At 39.5% G+C, this 17,188-nt stretch overlaps 1 protein-coding gene across 3 annotated transcripts in view; it reads left to right on the forward strand.

The window, feature by feature from the left end:
* GLIS3 (GLIS family zinc finger 3) overlaps positions 1-17,188 on the forward strand; it is a 171,288-nt gene that overhangs the window by 29,797 nt on the left and 124,303 nt on the right. For 2 of the 3 annotated variants that reach the window (XM_068928523.1, XM_068928524.1), the window contains 2 exons: positions 8,931-9,138; positions 15,101-16,238. In XM_068928523.1, the coding sequence (XP_068784624.1) occupies positions 8,931-9,138; positions 15,101-16,238 (1,346 nt within the window). The remainder of the gene's footprint in view (positions 1-8,930; positions 9,139-15,100; positions 16,239-17,188) is intronic. The other variant, XM_068928525.1, reaches the window with a different exon arrangement.

A 17,188-nucleotide genomic window follows, 5' to 3' on the forward strand; every position in this document is an offset into this window, starting at 1 on the left:
CTTATAAATATGCTTGAAGTGTATGTATCAGTTAACAAGATTATCACTTGAGAGGACAATTGTATTTTTACTGAAAAGGTTTTTTGAGGTGTTGAAATATGCTGATATTCAGTGAAGCACCAAACTTTTAAATGAACCATGAAAGCAATAGCTAAACTAATTAACTGAATATAAAGCTTCTTCGAATACATGCGTTATGTGGGCTGTATGCTTGTTATTTCTGCCTGATTAAATTGACAACTAGCATAAAAGTCTGAAACAATCTTTTAGGAGAAACAATATGAAGCAACATCTTGCCTTTAATGCGTGGAGAAAGAGAAAATTGTTTGTTCGTACTGCTTAGAAACTCAGATAGGGACACTGCAATCTTAAAAATTACAATTAGTATCCCTAAACAGTGGATTTAATCTGGGAAACAAAAACAGACTGAATGTGATTGCAAGTGATCTATGTTCCTGTTTGCATACTTTAAAAGCAAAATTCTGCAGTTCTTTCAGTGTTAACATTTCCCACCTGTTCTTAATTAATATCAATATTCCTCAGGAGGGCGTTTATTTTTCTGTTGTCCTGCTCGTTCATTTCAGTCTCTTGAAGGGGCAGAAGTGGTTTTCTGAGAAGCAGTGGTCAGGTATTCTGGGTTATTTGTAAAGATTTAGAAAGCAAGCCTCACATGGGATTGTGACTTAACATTAGACGAATCCTGTATTGTACGCTTTTTCACCAAACGGATGTATCCTGCTGGATCCTGACTTGCAATGACAGTGTCGCACCGACGTATTAAAATGCAGAGGGTCAGATGGGGCCCTGGCCGGAGGTGGGGACCGCAGCCTCTTGCTCTCTACTCCCCGTGCAGCCCGCACATTAGCTAGCGTCTAGGCACAAGGCAGGAAGTAGCCCAGTGATCACAGCAAGAAAACACAAGTTACAAGGGGGTATATTGCTGTGCTGTGTGGCTTCGGTGCATGAAACAGCGAAGAGTGAAGTCTTTCCGGTAACAAAGCTGTACATGTCCATGGTTGCACTTGATTGTGCAACCATGCACAATGTAACTTAGCAGATAGCAGCGCTCATAGAAATCTCTGAAACACGAAGAATGTTGACGCATAAGGAATTATCTCCTCTGAGCACCTTCTAACTAAATTTCTAATTAAAATAAATTCTGCTAATTAAAATTACAGGAGGAAAAACTTTAGGAATTTATCAAAAAAATGCTCAGCATGTATTTCTAGCCTGAAGAAAAGCACAACTGGGCAGCGAACATTGACCAGTGTTAGAAGGAAACTGTGGTCGGAGATGAAGTGTTACAGCAGTCCAGATAATCGTTTTTGTGGAGTATTTTCTTGTTGCCCCTCCATAGTTGGCTACTCTTGCATACAGAGATGTTGTTCCACTTCTAGTTTAGTGCAAGTATGATAAAAATTGAAAGTAAATTAGTACTTTCAAAAATGAGATCTTCCATGACCAGACAATGATATCCTCCTAATCTTGTTTCGCGATGTCTTCGTGGTGATTTATTAGTATATGATAATTCTGCATTGCAATTAGGTGATATCAGAAAAGATACTTTCCAAAACTGCCTGAGTTAATCAACTTTATTTCGCAGCTGAGTACAATTACGTTTAAGAGGCAAAGTGTCTCTCTACTACTTTCTTCTTGAGTCAAACCATTCAGCAGGATGTCTTAGCAGTATTTAATATCAGCAAATTTTAACAGTATTGCTTTTTGGTTTGCCACTCAAGTAATATTACTTGCAAGTCAATAGAAAAAAACAGGGCATGAACTCATGTTTGTACAGATATATGTTGTGTGTTCATTTAGGTCAAATTCAAGCAATAATTTTCCAATGGCGCTGCAACTGAAAGTATTATCTCTAGATCCACTGCACTTCTCTGTTATTCTTTCCAATATCTGTATCCTTCCATTTTGAGGCTATTCATAGTTTTCTTTCTGGTTGTATTGTAACGACATTCTAAGGAGCTGGCCCAGACTGAAATTAAAGATATGAAATTGCCTCAGGTTTTTTATCTGATTTTTTTCGCTGTTAGATTAATTTACCACATGAGTAATATATTCCATTACTTTACCGGTGGAGTTGCTCTTGATTTATACCAGTTATTTGAGAAGAATATGAAGCTTTCCCAGCATATTCATTTTTCAGAAGCACAGATTAAAAAGTCAGGGTAAGTTTAGTGGATAGCAACTTACCGGAGGCTAGTATGGGTTATTCCTATACCATAGAGAAGTGATAACATAGGCCAAAGATGCAAAGCAGTATGTTTTCTGTAATAAGAGAACACATAGCGTATACTGTCATAAGAAGCACAAAAGCAGAAGCAGTTGTAGGTGGCAAATCACTTTAGGAAAAAAGCAACTCACTCGTCTAATCTCATTGACAATGAAAAAGGAGTTATCGTTTGATATCAGTTTATATTTTAGTCCAGTTAAACATTTACCATTTTGTGCAGTGGTTAACTGATAGCTTCTTACTCTTTATGCAAAATAAGAAATCCAAGTAGCTTTCAAAATAGCTTTCCAAATAGCTTTTTAATCGGGGGGGGGGGGGGTCTTCCTGATAGAAGTAAAAATGAGTCATAGTTAATATGAGATATTATAAATATATGCAGATCTAATTGAAAATCTTGTCTTTGAGTTACAATGTGTGTTTTCTCCATGAAGTTTCCCCAGCTTAACTGTTTTATAATACATTCATAGTTTGGTCATTAGAAGACCATACTCTTCATTTGTCCAAATTCAGTGGCTAAAATGGGTTCCACAAAAGTAGGTGATCTCATTCCTGTGTGCTTTAAGCCAGCTAAGTTAATTACCTGCAACGTATTGTTTTCACCGGTCAGTTCTGGATGATTTTTTACCCCGGTTCCACTTGAAGGGAGACATTGTTTTTCATTGTGCTTTGTCAGTCTCTTTTGTCTCGCTCTAGAGTCACTGAAAGTACATGCTTGATTACTTCATACAAGTGAATAGCAAACAGCATTGGAAATTAGTGCAAGCTAATTTACCAAGTGCGCTCTGATAGTAAACCGCTTTTCCAAGATTCAAAGCATAGAGAGCATTCACAGTGCATGCATAGTATTTTCTCATAATACAATGTGGTCATATAATTCTGCTCAGTGTATTTCCTCCAGATTATTTTTCTTGATTGTAAAGATTAAGCCTGTGCAAACAGTTAAGAACATGGGAATTGCCAATACCGCTCAGATTAATAGTCTATCTATCTTATTCACTGCTCAGAGCGGCCACTGCCAGATGCTTTGGAGGAAATTTCTTACTAACAAAGCATTGCTATTTCTAAGTGTTCAAAAAAAAAAACAGGAGCTAAAACTCAAAACCATGAGCTTAAAAACTGAGAGATTTAAAAAAATGGTTTTATTTGTATTTACTCACTGGTTCATGGTCTTTAGGATCTCAATTTCAAAATTTTCTCTGTGACGACAGAGGCCGTTTTTTTTTAATTTTTATTTTTTGAAGACAATAAAAGCCAAAAAGTTTCCCTTAACTTTGGTGTCTCTGTGGTTGATAAACTGCTACATTTCACAAGACTTTCTATAAGAATCATAATTTAGCAATTTTTTGAGCCTCAATGTAGTAACAGGCTGTACCCTGAAATTCCAGATTGAATCCTGTACCAAAGTTGCTCATACCTACTGCGATTTTGACAGACTTGTGTCAGCTGCAAGCCTCGAGGTCCTCCAAAAAAAGTTGGGCTGAGAGGACAGCACACGTGTGAAGATAACCAGATTCGTGAACAGACCCAGGGTTTAGCTGATCCTGTATTAATAGAGGCAAATAGCCATCTCTCCTCATTCTGTCTTTTTTACCTTTGAAGCTCCAGTTTAACATATTTATGTTCTAAAGGGGGTTTCAAGGGGTCTGACGTCCTCTGCTCTGTGGTTGGTATCTCCAGCGTAGGTGGCATGCAGTGGCGCGTCTTAGCTGTCTCGAGGAATGATAGGACAGGAAATGTGTTCAAGGATATAGGGAACACATACTAGCTCCTTAACAGTTGTTTATGAAAAGATTAAAACTGATGGAGGGAAATCCTGAAAGGTTTAGGTCTTTCACATCAAGGAAACCTGAGTTTACTCAGCAGCAGCTACCGTGAAGGCCCACGTCCAAGATGACCCAAACCCCCCCCAACCCCTGGGTGTGACCGCACCTGGCCAAGACCTAAGGGGCACCTTGGGGCTTCAGCGTGCACAAGATTGACCAGATTGTGCAGAAAGGCAAAAGATCGTTCAAAAGGGCCTTGGTAGCTTATAATTTAGTCTGTAAGAAGAATAAATTGACACAATCTTAGTGATTGCTGTGGTCCCTGGTGACCTCTTTATAGAATTGATTGTCTTACAATGTCCTCTTCTGGGTGTGCTTTTCTGTCCTGTTTTTGGTGAATGCAAAATCCACAAGGTGGAAACATTAAAACTGATCCTTTCCAAAGGTCTGCCTCCTATACAATCAACAGACCAAAAAAACCCTAGAGAAATTACGTTTTGCTCCTTTGTTCCATTTTTTTTATTTCTAGCTGTCATTCTAGCAATAACAATAGGACAACCTTATAGATGAGACTATCATTTTTAGTAGCTTTCTTTCATTTATGATTAATTCAGTTGTTGCAGACTTTATTAATCTAAGAGACAAATGAATTTGGTCTAGTGTTGTGTATTTGACCTGCTGGGCATTTCAGAGCAACAAGTAACTAAAACTATTTCTGCTGTTGTTGAATGTTGTTTTTGTAATATCGTTTATACATTGGAAGCATAGTCTACAATTACAAAGGCAAGGTAAAGTAGTTTCTGATCATAACATGAGTTACTGGGCAGAATTAACAATTTATTAGTCTTGGTCAGGGAAGGAGACACAGAAATTGTCTGTTTTTCAATCAACATCTGCTGAAAGAAAATACATTTTGAAAGAAATTTTTTCATCTTTTACACTCTGCCTCCAGGAAGTAGGAGAGCGATAGGAATAAGAGGGTCTTATCTGAAATTCGTTTTCCTCAAATTAAGGTAGTTCTATTTTTCTGTGTTCTTTGCATGTTTTTCAGAGGACTGCAGTGAAATGTTTTTGCATGTCAGAGAAGAGGGAAGCTTAGCTATTAACCAAATATAGAGTAAAGAAGGAAAATAAGCAAGCTAAGGAATGAGGAAGTGAATGGATTAAAATATTTCCATAAAGTATTTTTACTGTTTATAATTGTTAACTATTACTGTTAATTATTGATAAAGAACATTTTTCATGTATGTGTAGTAAATTTATCTGGAATAAGTGGCATGCTATTCTCCTGTAGTTCTTCCTGTCAGCCAGTTCTGGATAGTTTCTACCTCATCATCTATTTTACAATACTCTTTGCTATATCGGACTATCTCCTGCCTGAAATCTGTGTAAATAGGAAACAAAACTGATTCTCCAGCTCATTTGAAATATTAGCTCCTGTATTTTTCTCAGAACTGACGGCCTAATTCAAAGCGCACTGATGTCCCTAGAGAGGTTCCCATTTCTCTCTGCTGTTGTGGAATCCTGACATCAAGGAATTCCTGGTTATCCGTCCACTGACCCGGACTTTTTAGGCTGTAGGTCGATGCTACAGCAAACCTAGACCGAGGGCTCCTCTCTTGCTGTGGGTGTGTGATGCCAAATGCTGATCTGGCACATGCCCCTTCTGCCAGTTGATTTATTCAGCACTTTTGCACCCGTTTTCTGAGAGCTTGCCTTTTCCCGGCAAGCTTGCGCCAGGCAGGCATGAGCGTTGCACCTCTGTAATGTGCCAACGCAGGGTCAGGTGTGGTCGTCGTCCTGCAACTGGCTCCAGGCCAGCACGAGCTGCAACTCCTATGCTCTGACTTGACTCAGCAGCTATGTGACCGTATGCTTACACCAGGCTCAGATCAAATTAATACCGCTGCGTGACCCATAGATGAGATATTAATAATGGAAGTGTGGATAAAATTTTCTGACTTGATGATTATTTCTGGATAACGATTCGCTCTTCTTCCTTTTTTTTTTTTTTTTTTGTCATTGGAAGAATTTTGATTTTGCCCCCTAACAGCAAATGTATATCAATGAGGAAAAGAACAAAAACTTTAGCTTCCATTTCCGCCTTAGAGAAATCCACAGGCAAATGTTTCCCAGGACCAAAGTCTTACACTGATTTTGTCTGTCGTCCCACTGAAAAGATCTCTCCAAAATATTCCTTTTGCTGTTTTTCCCCTTTCAGTGACCACTAAAATATCTTTGGCCTTCGTCCTGACACACCAACTTCTCTTTGCTGTTCTCAGCATCATTAAGGCCAACGATGATAAGGACAGAACCTTCAATTGCAAAGGAAAACCAGTGTATTGAGGGCATAATTTTTTGTATTAACAATCCTGGTTTGGCACTACTCCCTTTTCTGGTTTTGGTTTTGTTTTTGTTTTGACATATAAGTTCCAAGGAGCTAACGTTTTATCATGTATAATCAGCAATCTAATTATACGGCTTCAGATTTTCATCTTAACCAATTGGATGTCATATGGCCTGTCTCTAAATGAAAATCTGACAAGTGCACAGCCCTTGATTTTCTGGATTGTCCCTCTTTGGATACAGTACATATATATATATTGGTTTTTTTTGTGAAACGTGTTGGAAGTGGCTTATGTGAGAAGGGCATTATATTATCATCTAGGGAAGAATCAGCATGTATTTGGTGCATTTCTGTGGTAGAATTGCTTTTTTCAAGGCTAAGTAGTAGTTATCTTATTCATTAGTTGATATATATAGGCTGTGCAAACTTCACAGCTGTGTTCTGTGTCAAATAGCAGCTGATTTTCTTACGCTCTTGTAACATGCTTCCGTGTCTTTTATATCCTTCCATATGGAAAGTCCTTGCTTCAATATAATGAACACACCCTTCTGAAAAATAGTTGACTGAACATACATCCTATACATATGTATGTCAGTGTATTAGAATGGAAGGAGTGATATAACTCTTTTACTTCTGCTTTTTTTTTCCTTTTTGCTAAGGGAAGGAGTGCTCATATTATTACCAGGAACACCGTATTCTTTTTGCCTAAATTTGTTGGCTGATTACATTTTAGCATCCTCTATCATTATAAAAGCCACTTGCTGAATAACATGCTGATTCAGATTTACTGAGTTCAAAATGAAAATTACTGTATAAGAGAGAAAATAAAATCCTTTTCCTATTCTTTAGATTAGATGACACATTAGATGTACACATCTTTAGGGAGAGCACAGAGGAGTCCCACAAAGCTTAAGAGCTGCTCTTCTGGTAGCCAAAATGGCAGTTTACTGCAATATTAGGAATTCTCCTTTTATATTTGCTTTTGGCAATTTCCAGTCCTTCTAGATAAATTTCAGACTGGGTTATCCTTGAATTTTCATCTGGATGCTGTATTTTTCACTTATTTTTCTAAATAGTAGAAACGAGTAAGTTATGTCTGTTAAAAGACTGCCATTTGATCTCATGGAATACACTTTGATGGTGATTCACAGGTCAACTTGTAACATCTGTAAATGAGCTTACACAGAGCTTTGGATACTGGTAAACTGAGGGCCATATATGTGGACCTCAGACATGTGTCAGTACTTGCTCAGAGTGAAAAGGAGTGATTTGAAAAGAAAGAACAGAACTCTGAAACAGAAGCTAACATACCTATTTCTTTTCTTTTGTTAAAGAAATGGTTTTGTTTGAAATTTCTAGGGCGAAGTGCAAATTTTAAAGATAATCCTATTCGATCTGGAGAAGATGGAAGGATTTGGCTTTTCTTCCTGTCACTGTGTGGGCCTTGAATGCCCTAATTTACTTCTCTGTGAAGTTCATAACCCATCTCAACACCGTTTTAAAGAAGTCATACGTGGGTTGTACAATGAAAGTGAAAAGCACATTCAGAAAATTGTTTAAATTTTTATTAGTATTGACATACTTTTCACGTTACTCCTTTGATCTTGCTGTCGTGCTTTGGGGAAGAGTCTGAACACAGGGCCGCTGATAGAAACATGAATAATCTGATTAGTCATTTTGAACTGCTGTGACAATTTGCTAGACATTAAAAAACTTCCAGATCATGACCTACATTTTAACTTTTTCATCTTGATGTGTTTTAACACAAGGGGTCTTGTACACCACCATCTGTGACCCAAACTAGGACACAAAGTACACAGAGCATTTTGCAGTCATGTTCCTCTGTAATCATCCCTTGCTACTGCGTAAGAGCCATCAGTTTGAGTCATGGCAGCAGTGATTAAAAGCGGATTGTGGCCTCTTAGAGAAGGTCAGGGATGCTCTTCTGTTTGATTTTGCTCGAATTCCCCTCCTCAGGCATCTCAGGAATGCTGGATCCCAGCCGTAAATCGCCCTGACTGCGGAAACGATGCAGCACGTGCGCTTCGCCACACCAGACCTACGGCAGGGGTGGTGATTCAATTTGCGCCCGTGCAAGCAGTCCTCGTGCTTTTTGGGTGGCTAGTGGTAGGCAGGATGGAAGGGCTTGCAATTGCTAGGCGCAGGGGTTTTTGGTAGCGGGTGAGATTCAAAACATGGTTGTGCTCCTTCCGCCTCTTCGCGTTGTCTCCCGTCTTCAGAGAGGGATTCATGGTAGTCTTTCATTATGGTTTGGCTGTCCCTCAACTGCTCTTTTTACCCAGACTCTTGCAGCAGTGATTTTTCTGGTGTTTAACCATGGTGTCCGGTCTTGCGTTCATGTAGTCCAGCCCATGTTTGCTAACATGCCTAATTTATTCTCCTTTAGAGTACTTCTTTTCATGTCTTCTGACTACTTCTGCCTTGCGTGGTTCCCCTGTTTTGTTCTGAACTGAATATGCTCAGTTCCAGGCACTTTTCCTGTTGCGCTGAATGACATGAGTTCTGTGTCCTCACCCGTGGGAGACAGATACTAACCTGCCTTGTTTATTTTTAGCAGGGCTTGGTTATGGACCCCAGTACAAGTCCATTGGAAAAGGCAGCTGCAACAATCTAGTAGTCACCAGCAGTCCCATGACAGTTCAACGGCTGGGACCTATTTCTCCTTCTGCTAATCAGGTCTCAACAGCATGCAACCAGATCAGTCCTAGCTTACAGAGGTCGGTGGATGCTTCCAACCTGGGTGTACCTCCATCTGATGCAAGGTCCTGAATTAATTGTTTTTCTCTTTGGTGCATAAAAAAGAGAGTATTTTCATTCTGTTGCCTTTCAAATGCAACCTTTTCAGATAACCGTAGCGGCCTAAGTGATACTCCGTTATGTCATGGGAAATAGAACATAATGTAGTTCACATCAGCCCTAATCATACTGGCTTAGATAATTCAAATGAAGTGTGAAATTTGTCCTCACATTTTCTATGCTTCATAGTTTTTTTGTTAGATAAAGATTTTTATAGGCACATGACCATATTTTTATACATAGAAAAAAAAGGACAAGAAATGCTATGGGCAATAAAAGTGGTCCAAATGTTAAGTCTGTGGCAGCAGTGGCCTTGCCAATGTTGTGCTGGTGCCTATCAAATAACACTAATGTCAGGTTAAGTAAACTAAAATCCCCTGCTAACAGTCCCCTCTTCTCATCAAGTACCGTTTCTTTCAAATTGTTTAATTGGTCAACAGATTAAGATAATTGGATCAATTGTGCCCAATCTGCACTCAGCCAGCAGTGTACTGCATCTGTGTTAGCCTTGGAGGAGGGTTTGTGTGCCTGAAAACTTGCTGATTTTCCCAGCTCTGGTGGGCAGTTTAATAAAAACCATGACCTCTCCCTGTAAACCTTGCCTTTTTTTTTTTAATCACTAAATCACATTTAAGTATTTGTTAATTAGTTTGTAAATGCTTAAACAATTTTTGAGATTATAGCTATCAGTATTATAGGCAAACAGTAAGGGGAAAATGTTTATTTAGACAACCTCTGTGCAAGTACAGTAAGTACATTGTTAGATATTAGTTAAACATACAATGAGAAAATATTCTAGAGTGTCACTTAGGAAGTTATCAGCTCACTTTTGTAGACGTGACTTCTGTGATAGTTGTCTGAAGTTGAAATGTAACTTTCTTATTTGCAAAAGGCAATGAGAGTTTTTATTCTGAAAATAATTTACGTTTTACCTCATTACTTTATTTCAAGACAAGGAACAGTCTTGAAAAAATTAAGATTGGTATTACTTAACTGGCAGAAAACCATATTATAATCTACTGTAAGAAATTGTGTGTCATTTCTGCCACTTCAGTTGTGAAGACTGAGTCTCTTAGTACCCCTTTTTTTTCTAGTTTATAAAAATAATTGTTTCCTATATAAATGCATCATGGAAAACCATTCATGGCTGAATTGATGACAAATCCAACTACATACATTTGAATGCAAAATCAACATGATAATATCATTAAGTAATTGCTACCTGCTTAATAATCATAAGTATTAGGTATGCCTATATGGTTCCAGACACTATCAGTTTTACATGAATATATGGTAGTGTATACTATATCAGTATTGAGATGTACGTTTTTGTTTTTACTTTAACAAAATATTTACTAAGGGTGAATTGGAGTTGTAATTCTGTCAGAATCTGGTATCTAGCGTCTATAGAGTCTCTTTTAATGACTTATCAATTAAGAGGTTATAAAATCAGAATTTGTCACATCAAGAATGTCCGTTTCAGCAATTCTTCCGTCAAATTAGGGCAAAATAAGTTTTAAGTCAGGTTTTAATTCACAGGTTGTTGAAATACTTAATTTTGAATTGCTTCAACATTAAACTGCATCTGCCTAAGCTGCTATTGTGCCTTCCAAGCTTTTCAATTTAAATATCCCAAAACTCCATAATCCTTCATGGGCTGAGGGCCTTAGTTGGCCTGTAGTACTGAGGCTGCATCATGAACTGCATGCTGGCAGCTCAGTCCGAAACAGATTATTTGTTGAATTGACCCAGAACAAAATGTTTCATCTTGATTTTTACTGACGGAAAAAGTTGGCAAAACTAGTTTTGCTACAGATAGCATCAGATTTTGGTATATAGCCCAAGAAGGATAAAACCTTTCCCCCATCTTTTTGGCAGTTTTCCAAACAACTTTTCAGAGGAGGCAGTTACGCTTCTTGAAGCCAGATGTAATACTGCCATTTACTTTGATGCAAGTGAGAGAAAGACCTAGGAAAGATCAAAGCGTTCTTGGCTAATGAACAGAAAACATGCAAAAGGATAAGAAAACGTTTTTTCAGTCTTCCATGCTTCCTTCTAAGATTCTGGGTTATACTTGACACGGTGGCCTATGTACTTAGAGGGAGAATAGAGGGTAATTGCAGGAATCTCTTATAAATGTTCATAAAGATTCTGGTCCAAACTCACAGCTGGTTTAGATTACAGTAAGTACACATGTGCCAATTAATACCATCTGAGAATCTGGCACTGTTTTATAGCTGGCCCTTCATTTTCATATTAGGTGTATGTATTTTCTCTCCAAAAAACTGTTTGCTCACAGTGAGGGCTGGGTTTTAATGAAATGGCCTTTGTTTTGGGAGCTGGGTTCTTCGGTTAAAATGACTTTTGGATTTAGATGCTTGAGTGAGAACCAGGCTCCTTTGGATGATCTGGCCCAGAATTATTATGTACTTGAAATTCTGGGCCTTTTTTTAAATCTTGTCCTGTTATGAGTCCACGCAGCTTTTCTTTCCTGGCATGTGTGTGCTTTTGCATTAGAAATCTATGGCTTTTTAAGTGTCACCAGTCCCACTACACATCTGAACAAAATCCTTGACATTACAGAAATAGACTTGTTACACTGAGGCATGCTGTTTTCCCTACTCATAAAAGAGGAAAAGCTATTTTAAATAATATAGCAAACAAATACCTACTTAGATTTAATTTCTAGATATAAATATATAACCTAGGATGAAAAAATGAAACTTTACTTCTTTTTTTCTTGATCTACTGCAGACTCTGGATCTGTATTTAGGGTCACAGCATACTAGTATGCTTTAACTGCCCTATAACAAACTGTACTTTAACAGAGGCCGTTGATAACAGACCCAACAGCCCGAATCAATTTTCTTCACAGATAATTAGCCCTTTAGATCTATATCTTATACAAGATTGACCTGATAGAGCTATCCTATTTTTCTCATTTTTCTCGATGCAAATTGTATTTAGCCATGTCATTCTGCTTTTCTCTAATGTTCTGTTTCAAAAGTGCCATTTTGAAAGCACCATTGATCTCCGTAGCAGCACATTGTACTAGTACTCAGTTCAAACAGGATGTTTTTTAGTTTTTCTGATACAGTAGATCAACAGTCCATAGCAAAGCAAATTATCTCAGTGCAAGGAGCTTTTGCCCATCTGCCCCGTAGTTCACCCCAGCAGGCTAGGTGATGTTTTTGAGCAATATTTTAGGCATGCATGAGCCGTGTTTGTGTAGCCAGAGGAGGCGTGAGAGCCTCCTCTGCAGGAGGAAGGTTCCCCTCCAGGGAAAAAGCACCAACAATGCAGCAGTGATTTCCCAAGCGCAAACGGGGCTCCTTGATCTCTTCAGGAGTCGTACGATGACACAGGCTTTATTCGTGTGGCACAGTCTAGCCCTTAAACCAAAATCGCCACAAATCCACTTCTCTTTCTTCATCCTGGCTGCCTCCTGACCACTGGAAAATGCTGTAATATTAAATATTAGGGGGAAAACATCACACGAGGAGTGTTGAGATAGCTGGGCAGAAAGAATAAGGTAACAAAGACACCAGGAATTTTCAGCTGTAAACTGTGTGGCTAGAATTGAGCGTGAAAAGCTATGGACATTTCTCCTGCTGGAATGACCTGACCTAGTGTTTTCATACATTCTTTCACCCTTGCTAATCTGGTTAAAAAATAATCCACCGATGTCACAGGTGAAAAGTTGACCTACCAAACAAAATCGTGTCAAGAATAGCTGATTTTATCATTGGTGGAAATTTGGTAAATACTAGTATGTTCACCAGGATTCTCTCTTGGGCAATTATTTAGGGTCCATCCTTGCTCTCTTGCGTTGACTAGTGCTATCTGAAATGAGATTCAGATCCCCAGTGTTAGCCTGCCACCAACATGTCAACTACGTAGTTTCATGTATTTCCACAGAAGCTGCAGCCACTGCAGGAAGGACTGCGGTGCAGATATAATTATAACTTGCGCTAGTTAAACCCAAATACCAGTCTTGACAGAAGATGGTCAGGCAGCAGGCCAGGCAGTACCATCATTCATGAATTATTACCAGTGCCATGTCAAAGGGTGCAACTCTGTCTTGAGAGTGAATCTTAATCAGATCTGTCCCAGATCCTTGTTTCCTGAACCATTCTTTATAAAAAAACTTACTGCTTCCTAGTTTGCCTTGAATAGAATTGAAACTTACTTCCCTGAGAAGAGAAAAAATAGTACAAGTGCCTCCTGAAGATGCTTGCCTTAACAGTGTGCATAATAGAGATAAGGAAGGGATGAGATTTGTTCCTCTTTATTTTCTTTGCAGTGCATAATTTCTCTTTGAGAACTTGCAAGGCTGTAGTAAAATAAAACTATGAAGTAAAAAAATTGTAAATAACTGGCAGTAGGAGCTTACCTTCCTACGTAGGTGTATCTTATTCCTTCTGAGTAGGCCTGTATGACTGTTTCTTTGGATTAATGCATTCAAATATTTCATATACAGTATACTTAAAGCTTTAAGAAATATTTTTGATCATTTAGTGTTTAAGGCACCTATTGCCAATTATTTGTCCTTTTTTAAAAAATTAATTTGAGCCATTGAGGTCTTCATATAGCAGCAGAAGCTATTAGTGTATCTTGTTTTCCACGTGAGAAACTGAGAAACAGTGATTAAGTGACTTGTCCATCATCAAAAGACTGTATCAGATTTAGAAGAGAATCCAGGTTTCTTATGTTCTTGAGCCACAACTGAAATTCTGTGTTTCTTCAAAAGTACCTAAACATAACAGGTCCAGGAATTAACCCCCAGGATATAAACTGCAGCTGCTTCTGTGGCTGTGTGAGCTGCAATTTTGTCTGGATATGGACCTGGTTTTTGTCACTGTTTCCACCCTCCAGAAGTATTAACTGATATACTGATAGCACCTCTGGTTGGCAGGAAGTCCAAGTCTGCCTGGACGTGGAACTGAAACATAAGGAGAAAGAATCAGTTACCCTTTACCCAGCAGTCTCTTCTGGAGCCATGAACCAGGGACCCTGGTTTTCCTTGCATTTCCTTTCTATACCTTTCTGTAGAATCCAGTAGTGTAATGAGCTGAAGAGTTCTTTTGTTAAGCTACACTTCAGACACTTTTGGGATAAGCAAGTTTCCTAATATTTCTAGGAAGAGCCAATAATAACAGCGAGATTTACACACTTTAAAAAAATTTCGACTTGCTGACTTGGAGGCATATGCATCATAAAATCAAAACTAAATAAACCCCTTCAACCAGTCCTTCTACATGATTAATTTATTTTGTTTGTTTTGTAAAGTTAGATATTATCTGTATTTGTAATCTGGAGCTATTTCAGTAAAGAAGAATAATATTTGTATGCATCACAATTGGCAATGTCATTCAGGTTAAACATTTATTCTGTATTAATCATTCTTCTTCCTTTCCTTTGCCACCAAAAAATACAGTCTTCTCAAAGCAATGTGAGTTTCATACAAGACGGGAATGTTAATGCTGTGCCTTCAGAAGCCCAAAGCTATTTGCAACCCAACTGATGTCACAATTTGTATTGATTTTTGTATTAGCGTATCAAGAACGTTTAGAGCAACTTTTCTTCGAGAACCTTGAAGTTTTTGAGTTAAGTTAATAGCTTAGTTAGTAGTTAATAAGTGTCGTTGTTATATATGCATTGTTATCTATGCGTTGTTATATATGCATTGCCTGTGTGTGGCTGCAGGTATGTTAACTGACCATAGAAAAGTTTGAATACATAAAATTAGGGCGAACTTTTTTCACGCGTGGCCTTCGTATAATTATAGGGGAGGAGGGGGAGAAAACAGAAGAGCCATTGTGTAGTAGAAGTAGGAAGATAGCAGAACCATTGTGTTAGTTGTATAGTATGAAATTTGAGCTGTTAAGGTGTCTAATCACTGACTTGCTTGTCCTGCCTTTGTTGCAGGTCCCTCGTGTCACGTGAGCCGCTGTTCTCTGCAGCATTAAGCCTTTTGGAAAGTCAGTCAGCTCTGAGCGTTAAGCAAGAGTGGTCGCATGGCTACAGAATACTTCCTTCTCTTCCACCCAACCAAGGTTCGCAAAATGGCAGTGAGCTGGGGGACATACTAAATTTTCCACCTGGAACATCTGTGTCCAGTAGCACTGTATCTAACTCTTTACCATCCTACTTGTTTGGTATGGAAAATAGCCATTCCCCTTACCCTAGTCCTCGCCACTCCTCAGCCCGATCTCAACCCGCTTGCTCCAAAAAGAGAGCGCTCTCTCTCTCTCCTCTGTCCGATGGCATCGGGATTGACTTCAATACAATCATCCGCACGTCCCCAACCTCTCTGGTTGCCTACATCAACGGCTGTAGGACGTCACCAGCTAACATCTCCCCGCAGCCTGAGGTCTATGGACATTTTCTGGGCGTGAGAGGAAGCTGTATTCCCCAAACTTGCTCTGTTCCGAGCACCCAGAAAGGTCTTCTCATGGCTAACGGCAACATCACCCTTCCAGGGTACGCCGAAAACGGGGTGGCCGAGCACCAGCGGATGCAGCAGCTGGAGCAAGCGAGCCTGCAGCCGGCCGTCCTGGGTAACATGGTGGTGCAGCACAGCCTGCCTCCCGCGGACAGTCGGACCCTGGGCACGTTGAAAAGCAAACGGAGAGATGATTTCTCAGGCCGGGCAACTGACGTGCCTCCTATCCCGCTGCCTCCGCCACCGCCTCCGCCGCCGCCGCCGCAGGGCCCACCACCCCCTTACCACGCGCATCAGCACCGGAGCCCGCACGACCTCCTCGGCCAGCTGCACCCGCTGGCCTTGGCTCCCACCACCCCGGGCCCGCTGCTGGACGAAGACAGCGAGCTGGATGACTTCAGTGGCAAGCACTGCTGTCGGTGGATCGAGTGCAGCGCTCTGTACGACCAGCAAGAGGACCTTGTGCGGCACATAGAAAAGATCCACATAGACCAGAGGAAGGGAGAGGACTTCACGTGTTTCTGGGCAGGGTGCCCACGGAGGTACAAGCCATTTAATGCCCGTTACAAGTTGCTGATTCACATGAGAGTCCACTCAGGAGAGAAGCCAAACAAATGCACAGTAAGTCTGAATTCTCTCTCCTGCCAACCAAAATACACTCTTAGTCGTGAAAATGCAAAGATGTTTTAATTCTGCCTTTATTTTTACTTGTTTATGTGAAGGAACCAGTGCTTCATCTTTCCACCTAAATAGAAAGGAAGGGTATTCTTCAATTTGACATGTACCAGCAGATAATTTTAGAACAAATTTTATTTTCTAGATTTAGTAACTTTTAATATAAACTACAAAAATCTTGGGATAGACCTTCACGAAGCAAACGGTAAGTACCAGTAGAGCCTGAGCGCACATGAGGCGTGCACAGGGGAAAAATGCTGCAGAATACGTGGCAGTTCATCCAGAAATAGCCTTGCATTGTGTTACTCTGTTCGGACGTGAGGAGTGTTTTAGGATCTTGCTTAATGTTGCCATAAGTAACAGAGAGTTGGGTAACTTTTAAGGTGGTCATTTTTTCCATTACTTACTGAAAACAGACCCTAACCAAAAGCAGATCCAAAGTTCTGTGTCCCTGAGTAGGTAAGAATAAAACACACGACAGAATTTCTCTGCTCACAGCCACTACTAGTGGTTTACTCAGCCCCAAAAGCTACGTTTTTTCTTGCTCTTTTTCTTGCAGTCACTGCAAGTCAGTCTTTCACATACATAAATACACAGAGCCACAACCGAGGCAATAAACCCTATGCTGGGCTTACTTTTGGACTCCAGTGAACCCTCTATAATCTCTATAGTTCAGATTTTTGATTGGCTTTATATATAATCTGTATTTTAAATGACTGTTAGCTTACCCTCACTAAACGCTCATTTTGTGTGACAGAAAGCAGCCTCACTGATGTTGTTTGAACTCCTCAGCTCAACCTAAGAAAACAATGAATATATACTTTTTAGAAATGACTGCTGATAGTTATTCATCGAGAAAAATTGTATTTGTTTATCAGTAGTGAAATATGAATTAT

This window comes from Struthio camelus, chromosome Z (genome assembly GCF_040807025.1).
Source record: "Struthio camelus isolate bStrCam1 chromosome Z, bStrCam1.hap1, whole genome shotgun sequence".
Taxonomy (NCBI): Eukaryota; Metazoa; Chordata; class Aves; order Struthioniformes; family Struthionidae; genus Struthio; species Struthio camelus.